The 14,612-nt window shown below is 42.5% G+C and overlaps 1 protein-coding gene across 3 annotated transcripts in view; it reads left to right on the top strand.

Moving 5' to 3' along the window:
- LOC132380908 (kin of IRRE-like protein 1) overlaps window positions 1–14,612 on the top strand; it is a 210,246-nt gene that overhangs the window by 176,381 nt on the left and 19,253 nt on the right. For 2 of the 3 annotated variants that reach the window (XM_059949826.1, XM_059949828.1), the window contains exon 13: window positions 13,002–13,141. In XM_059949826.1, coding sequence (XP_059805809.1) covers window positions 13,002–13,141 — 140 coding nt within the window. The remainder of the gene's footprint in view (window positions 1–13,001; window positions 13,142–14,612) is intronic. The other variant, XM_059949827.1, reaches the window with a different exon arrangement.

Genomic DNA, 14,612 nt, shown 5'->3' with positions numbered 1-14,612 from the left:
TGCACTAGAGAGCAAAATTACAAATAGGAACAACTTCGTCAGAAAAGGTATGAAACTTAATACAAAGAAAATTTAAAAAAACTAACCTACCCGCAAGAAACTATGAAAAATTGAAAGAAAAAAATAAAAGGGGGGGAAGGGGGAAATTATAAATTTAAAGAGAATATCAGCCGTTTAAAAAAAAAAGAGCAAATCTTATACCATAAATCAACAGGGAAGCCTTCAATAAGAAACTCCAAGCCTCCAAAACAAATTAAGATCAATTGTAGTTCTCTATAGTTAAAGTTATTCAGAAGTAGAATAAATTACACAAGTAAAATCTAAAAGTCCGCAGGGAAACATTAGATTTAAATCATCTATTTAAGAAAATCGCACCAAGTCCAGGGAGAGACTAACTAGAACCCTTAGAATCTCAACAGTTAATGTCTGAATTGTTCAAGTAGAGTCTGAGTTCACAAAAAAGAACTTTAATTCAAGAAGTACTTATCAGCCATTTTAGAAAATCAAATCGGGTCCGAAGAAGCCAAGATGGCTGGAAGATTTCCAACAAACAACTCAGCCTCCTTCACTGATTTAAAGCACTTATATTCTCCAGTAGTAAGCGTAATTTGAAGATCGGCTGGGTTACGAAGAGAAGGTTTGAATCCACGATCAAAAGGCACTTTCACTACACCTTTGAACTCAGCACGCATCTTCAGAACCTGGGGGGCATAATCTTCCACGAAACGAATAGTTGTATTTTGAAAAGTCGAAGTACCTCTACGGCGTGCCTCCATAATCAAATGGTTTTTCACTTGATATCGATTAAAATATAAAATAATTGGCTGTGGTCGAGAACCCAAAATGGCACAAGGAAAATAAATCCTGTGAGCCCTTTCTAGCTCAGGTGGAGTTGGAAGAAATTCTTTCCCGAAAATCTCACAGAGAAAAGAAGAGAAAAATTCAACGGAAGAGCCCTTTTCAGTGGCCTCCGGCAAGCCGAGAATTCGCAGATTGTAGCGTCTGCTCCGATTTTCGAGATCCACCATTTTGGAAGTAAGTTTACTGTTTTTTTCTGTTAGGTTGGAGCAGAGAGTTTCTAGATGTTGAACACGGCGTTCTAAATCTTCAGAGGTTAGGTCGATGCAAGATAGATGTTCAGCATGGTCATCCACTCTGGCATTAATCTGATCCAATTTTGACTCTAGCTGACTGATAGAAGCTCTAAATTCAGTCTTGATATCCATTAGAGTATCTTGTCGATGCTGTTCCAGGATAGAGAGAATCTCAGCCGACAGAGCCGTGGAAGTTTCTTTTTTCCTGAGTTTAGTACTTTTTGTAGTCATTATAAGATAGACGTATTCACAGGCAGATAAAAGAAAGCAAATAAAATAATGAACTAAGGTTTAAAAAGGGCGACACATAGTGCAAAAATAGGAAGTATAACGGAGCAAAAGTTTGAAGTGACTAAACAATCGCCATCTTACCGGAAGTCTCCTAGCTGCTTTTAGTTGAGATGCTAATAGCTTATTATTTTTATCTCCAAACACATAAAATTGACTTTTCAATTTAAGCAAATTTCTTTCAATAGGATAAGTTAATAATAAATTATATTGTGATTGGAATTCAACTCTTTGTTTAAATAAATCAATGTTAGGAGAGATTGCATAAATATTATCCAAGTCTTTAATTTGTTTGGAAATCTTATCTAACTCTGTTTTTGTCTGTTTCTTAAGCTTAGCTGAATAGAAGATTATCTGACTGTACAAATATGCTTTAAATGTATCCCATATCATCAATAATCATCTCCCGTATTATTAAAAAGAAAAAAATCTTTTATCTGAGTCTCAATAAATTTTATGAAGTCTGGACTTTGTAATAAATTTTCTGGAAAACGCCAAGGCAAATTTGCAATAGTGACATCATTCAATTCAAAAGCTAAACTTAAAGGCACATGATCCGAGAGAGCTATAGCATCATATTCACATTTCTGGACTTTGGACAAAAATCGGGGATCAACTATAATCAATTCTCGAATATTTTTTTGTGAACATGTGAAGAAAAGAATAATCTCTATCATTAGGATGTAAATGTTTCCAAATTTCAGCCAGGCCAAAATCAATTAAAAAAAGAGTTAATGTGATGCTGAACAACTCGGAAGCGGCTGATTTGTTGAACTCTTGTCAATCAAAGCATTTAAACAACAGTTGAAATCACCACCCATTAACAAGATATTCATTTAAATCTGGCAATAAAGCAAATACATTTTTTTAAAAAAAAGATAATCTGCATTAGGTCTATATAGGTTAACCAGAACAATTTTTCTATTACAAATTGTTACTTTAACAATTAAAAATCTACTATTAATATCTGACACAATGTCTTCTTGGATAAATAAAATATTAGATTTAATAAAAATAGATATTCCTGTTGTTTTATTTTGACAAGTAGCATGAAATTGAAGGCCCTTCCATATTTAAAAAAAAACTATTTTGATCGCCTGTTTCGATATGTATTTCTTGAGCAAAACTTATATCAGATTGGAATCGATTAATAATTTTAAAAGTCTTCTTTCACTTAATAGGGTGATTCCAACCACATACATTCCAACTTATAACATTTATCTGTTTAATTGCCATAAAAAAATTATTTTATTTAACACTAAATACCTGCATACCAGCACAGGCTAATCAAAACTGGTGGTGATAAGTATTACCATATACAAAATATGTATGCTCCAGAACTCCATCATGGGAAAAAATAGAAAAAAGAAAACTAAAATTAATCTTACAAATTAAACCTATAAATCAAAACTAACCCCAATCCTCCCACCACCCTAAAAAGCCCGAAATTCGGCAAAAAAAGCCGAAATGCCTCCCCATAGAGTAAAAAAAGAGAGAGACTCCGCAAGCTGCCCATTTTATAATAGTTTTAAAAAGCTTTCCTCAATTCATAGAACATGGAATAGTACAGCACAGTACAGGCCCTTCGACCCACAATGTTGTGCCGACCTTCAAATCCTGCCTCCCATATAACCACCCACCTTAAATTCCTCTATATATCTGTCTAGTAGTCTCTTAAACTTCACTAGTGTATCTGCCTCCACCTCTGACTCAGGCAGTGCATTCCACACACCAACCACTCTCTGAGTGAAAAACCTTGCTCTAATATCCCCCTTGAATTCCTCCCCCCAAGTTACAAAAAAAAGATAACACATGGCCCTAAAATAGAAAAGCCCTGCAAAGGAAAGAAAAATATTTTGCTAAATATAAAAAGCTAAACACTACAAAGCAACACATCACCATATCAAGTCATGTTAACTGGTTCTGCCCACTTACAGGCCTTGCTTCTAACTGATGTATATGCAATTTAAATATCAGTTGGTTTTAATGCCTTCCATTACTTTACAGAGTATGATTGTGCTGGAACAATGGACACTGATGAGGCTGGGTAATCATTAAAACATGGAACAGATTCCTTGCTGAAATGGTTAATACAAGAGGGCAAAATTTTACAGTGATCAAAAGAAAGTATAGGGATCTCAGAGATGTTTTTTTCCTAAACCAGTGGGTCCATGGTAAGATCTGCCATGGGTAGTTATAGAGGCAGACACAACAAGAACATTCAAGAAACCCCTAAATAGGCTCATAGTAAAAGACAAACAGAATTATCTACAGGCATTAGATTAATCATGAAGTAGATTGAAAGGTAAGCAGAACGTCGTGGGCCAAAGGGCCAGCACTGTTCAGTTCTTCTGTACAACATCTTTCTCCCCATATCCAGCATAAAAGGTCAGAGAAAGAAATGTTTATACTTAACCCTTAAAAATAGCTGGGGAATGCAGAAACAATCTCCAAGGACACCAAAACAATAAAATTAAACAAAGAGAAAAATACCTATGTAATCTCTAGTGAAGAAAAATCAGCACCATTTTCCATTTAACTGACATGCCCAATGAAAAACTTTTTTTTTAAAAAAAGCTAATTATCTATTGACTAAGCACTTCCAACTATATATATAAAAAAAGACTTCATGAACTATGAAAACTATCACTTAAATAATGGAAAAAAGGAGGATGAAAACAAATAATCAAACAATCTGTCCATTGTCTTAATTTGCTCAATAGACCAAACAGATTTCTGAAAAGTCATTCATCATTCACAAAGTTCACATCTTCTTTAAATGGTTGATCGATCAAAAGACATCTTAAGCAAATCAGAAATATTCAAAGCTTATCTTCTTTCTGAAAGAATGATTATTCAGCAGACCTAAAACCATTCAAACCTTGGCTACAACCAGAATAGAGTTAACATAGTCCAATGCCTCTCTGGGGTCCAGAAAAACACGTGGAGTTAAATCTTTGGAAAATAATTTTAATCAGGCTGGATATCAAAGTGATGGGAATAATCCCTTATCCTAGGCTATCTTCACAGTTGGAACAAATTTAGACCGTAGGTTCGTGACTTCCCGTGGATAATCATCATAAAAACGAATCTCGGAACCTTTAAATTTAAAAACTCTTTGTTTCCTTGCATGATTTATGATTTGGTCTTTAACTTTAAAATGAAGGAAGGAGACCAAAACTGACCTTGGTTTATCTCAGTGAGATGTTGCAGTGAAAATTCTATGTGCTCTTTCGATGTCGGGAAGTTGAGGTAAAATATCCAGAAACAGATTGCAACAAGTTAACAAAATAGTGTAATAAATCTCCAGTCTCAGATCCTTCCTTCAATCCAACAATTCGAATATTATTCCGATGAGATCTTGCTTCCAAATCGATAATTTTATGTTGAGACTTCTCCAAGTGAGCTGAAATCTCCACGATTTGCCGCTTGGCCTCTTTAAGTTCAGAATTCAGGGAAATAATGTTTTCCTGCTCAAACTGAAAACTCTCGTAATGACTTCATCTCAGAAGAGGTAGCATCAAGTTTTACCGTGTTGTTGTCTATCTTCTTATCCAGACCCATCAGTGAATTTCCCAGACGCTCTGCCCAAGCTGGTGTTTCCTCCGACTTTTTCTCCTTTCCATTGCTGGATTCAGGAAGCTGCTTTCCACTTCTTAAAGATTGTGACATAGTAACAACTATTCCCCTCTAAGATCCGACAAATAAAAGTTAAATATTCAAAGTTTAAACTGGGGAAAAGGAAGAATTAATTGCTGCCACACAGATCTGTGTGTCACTCCATTAGACAGTAGGCGGAGTCTCTTCACTCAGTTTCTAACCCATACCCTGTGTGTATCTGATGGGACAGTGTAGCGGCAGTTTTACTGTGTCTGACCTATGCTCTGGAGAGTGTGATGGAAGGTGTAGAGAAACCTTCATGATGTATCTGATTTGGGAGTGTGTGACAGGACCATGTAAATGGACCTTCACTCTGTACTGCATCCATGCACTGGGAGTGTGTGATGTAACAGTGAAGACAAAGCTTCACTCTGTGTCTGACCCGTGCCCTGCTAGTTTGTGATGGGACATTGTAGAGGGAGTTTCACTCTGTGTCTGACCCATGCCCTGGGAGCATGTGATGGGTCAGTGTAGAGGAAAATGCACTCTGAGTCCGATCTGTGCCCTGGTAGTGAGTGCTGGATGGTCGGGAAGGAGCATCACTCTGTCTCTGATCTGTGCTCTGGGGATATGTGATGGAAAAGTATAGATGGAGCTTTACTGTCTCTGACCCATGCCCAGGTAGTGTGAAGAGGGATCTTCAGACTGAATCTGACCATGTGATTCTGTGATGGGACAGGTCAGATGGGGCTTCACTCTGTCTAACCAATGCTCTGTGAGTGTGTGAAGGGTAGTGTAGAGGAAACTCCACTCTGTTTCTAAACTGTGCCCAGAGAGTATGTGATGAGACAGTTTAAGGGTAAATTCTCTCTGGATCCGTTCCTGGAAGCATGTAATGGATGGTGTAGAGGGAGCTTCACCTTGTATCTAACACATGCCCTGGGAATGTGTGATGGGACAATGAAGGGAGAATTTCAGTCTGTGTCTGACACATGCCTTGGGAGTGTATAATGGATAAGACAGAGAGAGCTTTACTCTATGTCTCGCCCTGGGAGTGGCTTCAATCTGTGTCTAATTGGTTGATGTACCATCAATAACTCTAGGAGACTGGAAGTGAAAGATAGGCTTTTATCAACAGCAAAAAGGGAGCACGACCATGTCAAAGACTGAGGGAGGAGCAGTGCCCCAATCGCCTTTATACAGGGGTCTGTGGGAGGAGCCACAGGAGCAGTCAGCTGAGGGACATGTCCAGACAGGTATACATAGTTTACCACACTGGTGCCCTGGGAATGTGTGATGATACAGCGTAGAGAAAGCTTCACTCTGTGTCTAACCTTTGCCCTGGGAGTATGTGAAGGGACAGTGTTAGAGGGAGCTCACTCTGTATCTAATCCTGGAAGTGCATGATTGGACAGTACAGAGGGAGCTTCATCTATGACTAACCCATGCCTGGGGTGCGTGATTGGACAGTGGCGAAGGAACTCGGGGTACACCTCTGTTTTCATGGATGGTTGCGAAGAAAAAGAATTTCAGGATGTATATTGTATACATTTCTCTGACATTAAATGTACCTTTGAACCTTTGAATTCATCCAAATCATTGACATATAACATAAAATGCCAACACAGACCCCTGTGGAACACCATTAGTCACTAACAACCAATCAGAAAAGGCTCCCTTTATTCCTGTTCTTTGCCCCCTGCCAATCAGCCAATGCACTATCAATGCTAGAATCTTTCCTGTAATACCAAGCGCTCTTAACTTATGACGCTCCCACAATTGCGGCACCTTGTCAAAGGCCTTTTGAAAATCCAAGTACACAACATCCACCATTTCTCTTTTGTCTATCATGCTTGTTCTTTCTTCCAAGAATTTCAACAGATTTGTCAGGCAAGATTTTAGCTTAAAGCAACAATTTTGACTGCAGCCTTTTTTATCATGTGCCTCCAAGTACCCTAAAACCACATCCTTAATAATCGACTCAACCACTTCCCAACCACTGAGGTCAGACTACCTGGCCTATAATTTTTTTTCTTCTGCCTCTTTCCCTTCTTGAAGAAAGGAGTGACATCTGCAATTTTCCACTCCTCCAGAACCATGCCAGAATTAATCGATTCTTGAAAGATCATTACTAATGCTTCCACAATCTCTTCAGCCACCTCTTTCAGAACCCTGGGGTGTACACTATCTGGTCCAGGTGACTTAAAACTGAAAGGTCTTTCAGTTTTCCAAGAACGTTCTCCCTAATAATGGCATCTTCACACACTTCTGTCCCCATTGATTTTGAGAGGATTAGAATATAAAAGCAAGAATATAATGTTAAGGCACTATAAGGCACTGCGGAGGCCTCACTTTGAATATTGTGACCAGTTTTGGGCCCCTTTTGTAAGAAAGGATGTGCTGAAACTGGAGGTTGTTCAAAGGAGATTCACAAAATTGATTCCAGGATAGAAAGCCTTATGAAATAAAGCGGGATATAAAGTGTTTGATGGCTCTAGGTCTTTACTCACTGGAATGCAGAAGAATGACAGGGGAATCTCATTTACAACCATCAAATGTTGAAAGGCCTCGATAGAGTAGATTTGGAGAGGATGTTTCCAATGATGGGGAAGTCTAAGTCCAGAGGACACGGCCTCAGAATAGAGGTGTGTCCATTTAGAATGTAGATGAGGAGGAATTCCTTTAACAAAGTCTGTGGAATTTGTTGCTGCAGGTGACTGTGGAGACCAAGTCATTCAGGATATTTAAGGAAGAAGTTGATAGGTTCTTGATCAGTCAAAGCATGAAGGGATATGAGGAGAATGTAGGAGATTGGGGCTGAGATGGAAATGCTTCAGTCATAATGAAATGGTGGAGCAGACACAATGGACCAAATGGCCTAATTCTGTTCCTATATCTTGTTCTTATGGTCTGACCTATGCCCTGGGAGTGTGTGATGGGATAGGCTAGAGAGGGCTTCACTCAATGTCTTATCTATGCCCTGGAAGTGTATACCAGATGGTGTAGAGGGAGCTTCACTCTGTGCCTGATCCTGAGAGATTGCAATGGGACTGTGTAGAAGGAGCTTCACTCTGTGTCTGGCCCTGGCATTGTGTGATGGGACAGTACAGACGGAGTTTCTTTCTGTCAAACCCAAGTCGCCAGGAGTGTGTGATGGGCAGTGTTGAGGGAGCTTCACTCTGTTTCTAAACTGTGCCCTGGAGGTTTGTGATGAAGCAATGCAGGGATCTTCACTTTGTGTCTCAGCCATGCCATGGAAGTGTGTGATGGGATAGTGTAGAGTTAGCTTTACTCTGTATCTAACCCATGTCCTGGAAGTGTGTGATAAACAATGTAAAGGGTGTTTCAGTCTGTGTCTGACCAATGTCATTGGAGTACATGATGGCACAGTCCAGGTCAAGCTTCACTCTATCCAACACATGCCCTGGGAATGCGTGATGGACGGTGTATGTAGGAGACTCACTCTGTATGTTACCCTTGGAGTGTATGATGGAGGGCATAGAAGGAGCTTCAGTCTCTATCTGACCCTTCTTTTATTTTACAAAATACCTTTATTATAAATACTATGCATTCAATGCTACTACAAACATAGCTACTTGATGAACTAAATTAAACTGAAATGTTTCCATCTCTAACAAGAATCACACTAATCCCTCGTGGAGCCCAATGGTCTCAGAACACCTCCTTGGTACCCATGTTGGCATGTGTTTCCTTTCAATGGTTACCTGGGCATGCACTTCGCCAGGCAGTCTGCCCAGTATAACTCTCTGTCACCTGATTCAAGGACCCACAAACAGCTGTTTTAGCAAGCCCTAGGAGCAAGTTCACAAGGATATCCTCATCTCTCCTTGCTCCCCTTCTTACTGGATGACCATGTACAAATAGGTTGGGACTAAGACATAACCAGAACATGAGGAGAAGCCCTTGAAGATATGTGAAAAGGAGTTTCAGTCTCGTACACTCCCTGTACATGAGGTACATGGTCTTCTCCAGCCTGCAGAGGCAACATGTGGCTGGGAGATCCATGTACAAAGTAAGAAACATCACAGAGCACTGCTCTATGCAGCAGCCTCCATCTCAGGTCCCCAAGGTGCATGGGAAGAATTTCCTCATAAAAAGACTTCCACTGGGGGCTCCCCTCATTCCCAGGTAGAAAGATAGACCACCATGCCATGTCGGAATGAACAACAAAGGCTAGGATGTGGAGGTATGGAGCAGCAGCCCAAAAAGGTACTTCCTACCTACATCCCTGAAAAGGGACTATGGGTGTTGATAAGAGATGACTCAAGTTGTATGGGCCCAACAAGCAGCTCTAGGGGAGTAGAGGCGAGCCCAGTCGCTCCACACACCTGAGCTGCACCAACATCCGTTGGGTAGGGTTGGGCCATTCCTTCAGCCAACAAAGAGGGTTCCTGGCCTGAGGTAACCATGTTCCAGACTCTTACTATTTCTCACTAGAAGCTAGGGACCAACAGAATCACCGTCCTACTGGAGGTGGAGCTGAGGAGACTCACATAGACAACCTCCCTGCCATTCCAGGAGCCAAGTGGATTAGTCTTCCAGGATGGTATGGGTTTCCTGTAGGAGACTCACTTCCATGCTTGAGGACTGAGAGATTGTTGAACAAAATCCCCTTCCACCCCCTCACTATGCATGGAGCCCCAATCATTTTCCCCATGTACCAGCCAACCCATGCCCCACTGTGCTGCTGGTACCTCATCTCCACCTGCTGACTCCACCTCCACCTCAGTCCTCAAGGAACTGCTGCAGAGGAGCTGTCCCTCAAAATATCTGAGGAACAAAGGTTTGATATGGGTGGCTCGATGGGGATATCCTTCAGCTCAGGGGCTTGGCTGAGAAGCAGCCCAAAGGTTCAAGTTTCAGGGGTCCATCCAGAGCCAGATCCTGTGAGAGGGAGGGCTGGTCTCTGTCTCATTACCCTCTTCTGTTGCTCCCATCTCTAAGAAGGCACTAGCCACAAAGTCCTGCGTTGAAGGTTCCAGGACTGTCTCAGTAGCCATACTAAGGCAAAGTCACCTTAAGTAGTGGCAAAGTCTTCCCACTCAACAGGACTGGGACTGCCCCCTTCCTCACCACCACAGGGGGATTATCAGGGCATGAAGCCAAACTGGGCATTCAGGCTGGGGGTTAACCTCCACAGTGGATCCCACTCCCTCTGATGGCTGTTGCACCCTTGCACTTTCTTTCCCATCAGGAGAAGGACACCTCCTTGTCTTCAGGCCAGAGGAGGATGTCGATGTAGGGACCACCAGAACACTGGCAGCCTCAGTTTCCATCACCTTGTCCACCTGACTCTCCCCTCAGACCCTGTTGACCTTCAAGGCAAGTGGATTCCCCAATAAAAGGCACAGAGGTGGATGAGCTGCATATCCCCAAGGGTCCGTTATCCCTGATGCTTCCTCTTGTTTGCCTTTCTGCCAAAATTGGCTCTTCCCCATCTCTTCATCCTCCCATGCTAAGCGCAGCCTCAGGATTCCTCCCCCCCCACCATCACCCTGAACCTTGGGGGGAGGGGTAGGCAGTGGGGGAGAGGGAGCAGTGGTGCCAGAGGTGGAGACCTTGATCTGAGATTTGGGACAATCCCTCTGAAAATGCCCCACTTCCCTGCACATATGGCGCTACAAACACTCAGAACTCCAGTATACCTTGTAGCTTGCCCCTTTAGTGCCACAAGGTAAATCGATCCTGAGCATCCTTCTCCTGGGCCAATTGCATGAACGCCTGGTGCCAGAAAGAGATAATGTTGCGGAGGGTGCGGTGCTTGAACTTATGACTCATGGGACAGTGATCTCAGATCTTACTTGACCCAAGTGGGCAAGATGGGGAAGGATATCTTCATTTGGGATGAAGAGCTTGAGTCTGAGGATGATCCACTGTGTGGGAGTAGTCACCAACTCCAACTGTAGGAAAATTTCCTCTGCTAAGATCCCGATACACCAACTCATTGGTCCTCATGTAGAACACAACCTTTCCATACTTCTCAGAGGCCAGCATGCCGCTGACACCAACCAAGTCCTCCATGGCCTCTGAGCACTTTTCTAGAGTCAGAAGGCAAAATGCATTGTTACCTGCATTAAGTGACACTAACTGAACAGGGCACTGTCTGAGGTTTTAGAGGCAGTAGCCTTTACATTGTACCTCGGGTCCACTACTCCCTGGTGATCAATCTGGCACGGTGGCGATACAGTCCAAAACCAAACAAAACTATAGTATATATGCAGCTACAGTGTAAGCAGCTATGTCAATTGATAACATCACATAAAAAGCAAGAAGTGTTCCTAACTAGAAAGTTTGGAAGTTCTTGCAGCTCACCAAAATGCTGCTGCATTAGCAGATCCCATTGATACGGCCACCTCAGGGTTGTGGGGTCACATAAAAAGAATTGAAAAACATCACTAATCACACTAAAACTAGCCTTTACTGTTTAGACATTGAGGGGAAGATGTAATGGAATCTTCTAAGTTGGGATAATAGGAGAACACCCCACACTCAGTGGTAAAATGAGTAAATGGGTCCTCTTGGTAAAATGCCAGCGAATTCCAGTGCCAGGAAAGGCTCTGCTGGTCATGTGAAAACCTCAGGCCTCAAAGAATTGAGACGTCTAGGAAACACCCTTCCACTCACACTGACTGAGATACATGATGAGATAGAGGGAGGGGATTCGTTCCAATGTTAGTTGGAAAATGAATGATTTTTCTCACTCCCTTAAGTGTAAAAACGGCTTCTGACAAATTGTCAGCTGCTGTGTGAAAAACTGCACAGTTAACAGCAGCCAACAAATATAGCCCAAACAAGTGGAAAAACTACAGAAGAAGCTCCCACAATGGAACAGCAGCTCATTAAGATGTTCAGGAGTCATGCTGTGCCTTCTCTGATGCCACAGGATAACTTTATCCAATGGTTTCTCCCAGCTCAGTCAGAACATCTCCATATTCTGTCTAACCCTGGGCATGTGTGATGGGTCGGTATTGAGGAAGCTTCATTTTGTCTAACCCATGCCCTGAGAGTGTGAGATGGGACAGTGTAGGGGGTGATTCTCTCTGTTGAACGAATGACTTGGTAGGGTTTGATGGGAAGAGAAGGACATTCTCATAAAAAACTTCTACTGGGGACTGTATGGTGTGTTAGGATGGTGACCAAGAGCTAGGAAATGGATGGTGCAGAGCGGTAGCCCACACGGATGCCTCCTTCCTTCATTTCTGAAAGGGGCTGTATTTCTTGATGAGAGACAGCTGACTTGGCTGAGTGTCTGGCAATGTTCAGGAAGTATGTATATGCTCAGTTAGCAATTGAAAAAGTTGGACAGGCTTCCAGATAAGATTCCACCACCTGGGTTCAATGAGTAACTCCAGCTGAGCAAATGTGGGCCGCTCCCTCATCTCGGACACCAACATTTGCCAGCTAAGTTTGGTGTCAGCCAGATGTTACCATGTTCCAGACTTTTAGAAGTCTGATAGAAGCTGGGCAGCATCCACAGAGTAGCACAGCTGATGCTCACTGGAGATAGCCACATCTCTGTATGAAGACAGTAGCCCCTCCAGAGAAAGTACGTTGCCATCACGTGCCATCTAAGGTGCTTGGCGCACAGGAGTCTCCGCAGATCCTGAGGTAACTGTGTTTGGATTCTGTGACTGACCCTGGGAGTGTGTGAAAGGACAGAAAGAGAGATGCAATCTGTTGAAACCATGCCCGGGAGTGTGTGATGGGACAGTGTAGAGGGAAATTCACTCTGTATCTAACCTGTACCTTGCGAGTGTGTGATGGGACAGTGTAGAGGGAAATTCACTCTGTTGAATCCATGCCTGTGAGTGTGTGATGAGACAGTGCAGGGGGAGCTTCACTCTGTATCTGACCTTGGGAATGTGTTATGGGATAATACAGAGGGAGCTTCACTCTTTGTCTAACCTGTGCTCTGGGAGTGGATGATGGGACAGTTTAGAGGGAGCTGCTGTACTATGCTGTCTTTGTCTCCTGAATATTTGGTATATTCTTGTCTAGGTCGGAAGGATGTGACTCTTGGGAAACCTGACATTAAAGTGGAGTCGGTGAACAAAGAGGCACCACTGGGCAGCAAGGAATTGGAGGAGGATGATTCCAGCATCTCCACAGCAACTCGGGTGATGAAAGCCATGTACTCGGTATGGTGGTGGTGTGTAGTAGGTGTTGATATCCTCTTGTATGTGTTTGTGTGTGTGTGTGAGAGAGATAGGGTCTGTGTTCGTGCACGTGTGTGGTCTCCGTTTCTTAAATGTCATTCTGTCTCAGGTAGTTTCTGAGTGAATGGAGTGCTGTAGGTTCAGTGTGAGGTAGGTGAGAGCATTAGAGAAGAGAGGGACATTCAGGTTCAGTAATATGTGGATTTAAAGAGAGGCTGAGGCAGAGGATGTGTCCAGGTGCATCAGGAATTCTAGAGATGGTCATCTATGTGTGAAACCAAAAGGTCTATGAGGTCTGAAATGAGTACTTTTTGTCTGCATTTAGTGTGGAGATCATCTTAGAAGCTAGGGAATTCAGGAGGGAGAACAATGATGTCTTAGAACATATCCACATTGCAAAAGAGATACTGCTGAAGGTCTCAAGATGCAGTAAAATGGAGAATGCCCGGGACCTGACAAGTTATCCCCCAGAAGTGAGGTTGCATCTTCAGTACTGCGTGTAGTTCTGGGCTCTTTACTTGAGGAAGGATATACTGGCTTGGGAGGCAATGCAGAGAAAGTTCACCAGGTTAATTGCAGAGGTGAGGGGGTTAGACTATGAGGAGCGATTGAGTTGCCTGGAACTGTACTCGCTGGAATTCAGAAGGATGAGAGGCGATCTTATAGAAACATAAAATTATGAAAGGGGTAGATAAGATAGAGGCAGGAAAGCTGTTTCCACTGGTGGGTGAGACTAGAACTAGGGGACATAGCCTCAAGATTTGGGGGAGTAGAATTAGGATGGAGATGAGGAGGAACTGCTTTTCCTAAAGAGTGGTGAATCTGTGGAATTCTTTGCCCAGTGAAGCAGCGGAGGCTTCCTCAGTAAATATATTTAAGACAAGGTTGGATAGATGAATGCAGAGGAACTAAGAGTTATAGGGAAAAGGCAGGTAGATAGAGATGAGTCTATGGTCAGATCAGTCATGATCTTATTGAATGATGGAGCAGACTCGACAAGTCAGATGGCTGACTCCTGCTCCTATTTCATACGGCTTATGTTCTCACGATACTGTGAAAAGCTTGAGAAGAAATTGTAGGGGCCATCCAGATATATTTTTTTATCTGCATGTGATGTCTGGAAGTTTGCAGGATGGCTAGTGCTCGACTTTGTTGAAGAAGGAATGCAAGGGCAAGCCAGGAACTACAAGCCAGTGAGCCTGTAGGTGGTCAGAAAGCTATTGGAGGGGATTCTGATAGAAAGGATCTAGAGCAGGTCCTGATTTGGATAGTCAGCGTGGCTTTTGCATGGAGAACTGTCTCTCACAAGCTTGACTATTGTTTTTAGAATCACACAGTAGAACTATACAACATAGATTCAGCTCAACACATCTATGCCAACCAAGGTGTCTTCCTGTGCCTGTACCATTTGCCTGTGTTTGGCCCATGAAACCTTTTTTATCTATGTACCTGT

The sequence above is a fragment of the Hypanus sabinus genome, chromosome 25 (assembly GCF_030144855.1).
Source record: "Hypanus sabinus isolate sHypSab1 chromosome 25, sHypSab1.hap1, whole genome shotgun sequence".
Lineage (NCBI taxonomy): Eukaryota > Metazoa > Chordata > Chondrichthyes > Myliobatiformes > Dasyatidae > Hypanus > Hypanus sabinus.
The sequence above is the reverse complement of the archived record's forward strand: the minus strand, read 5'-3'. Positions and strand labels throughout refer to the sequence as shown.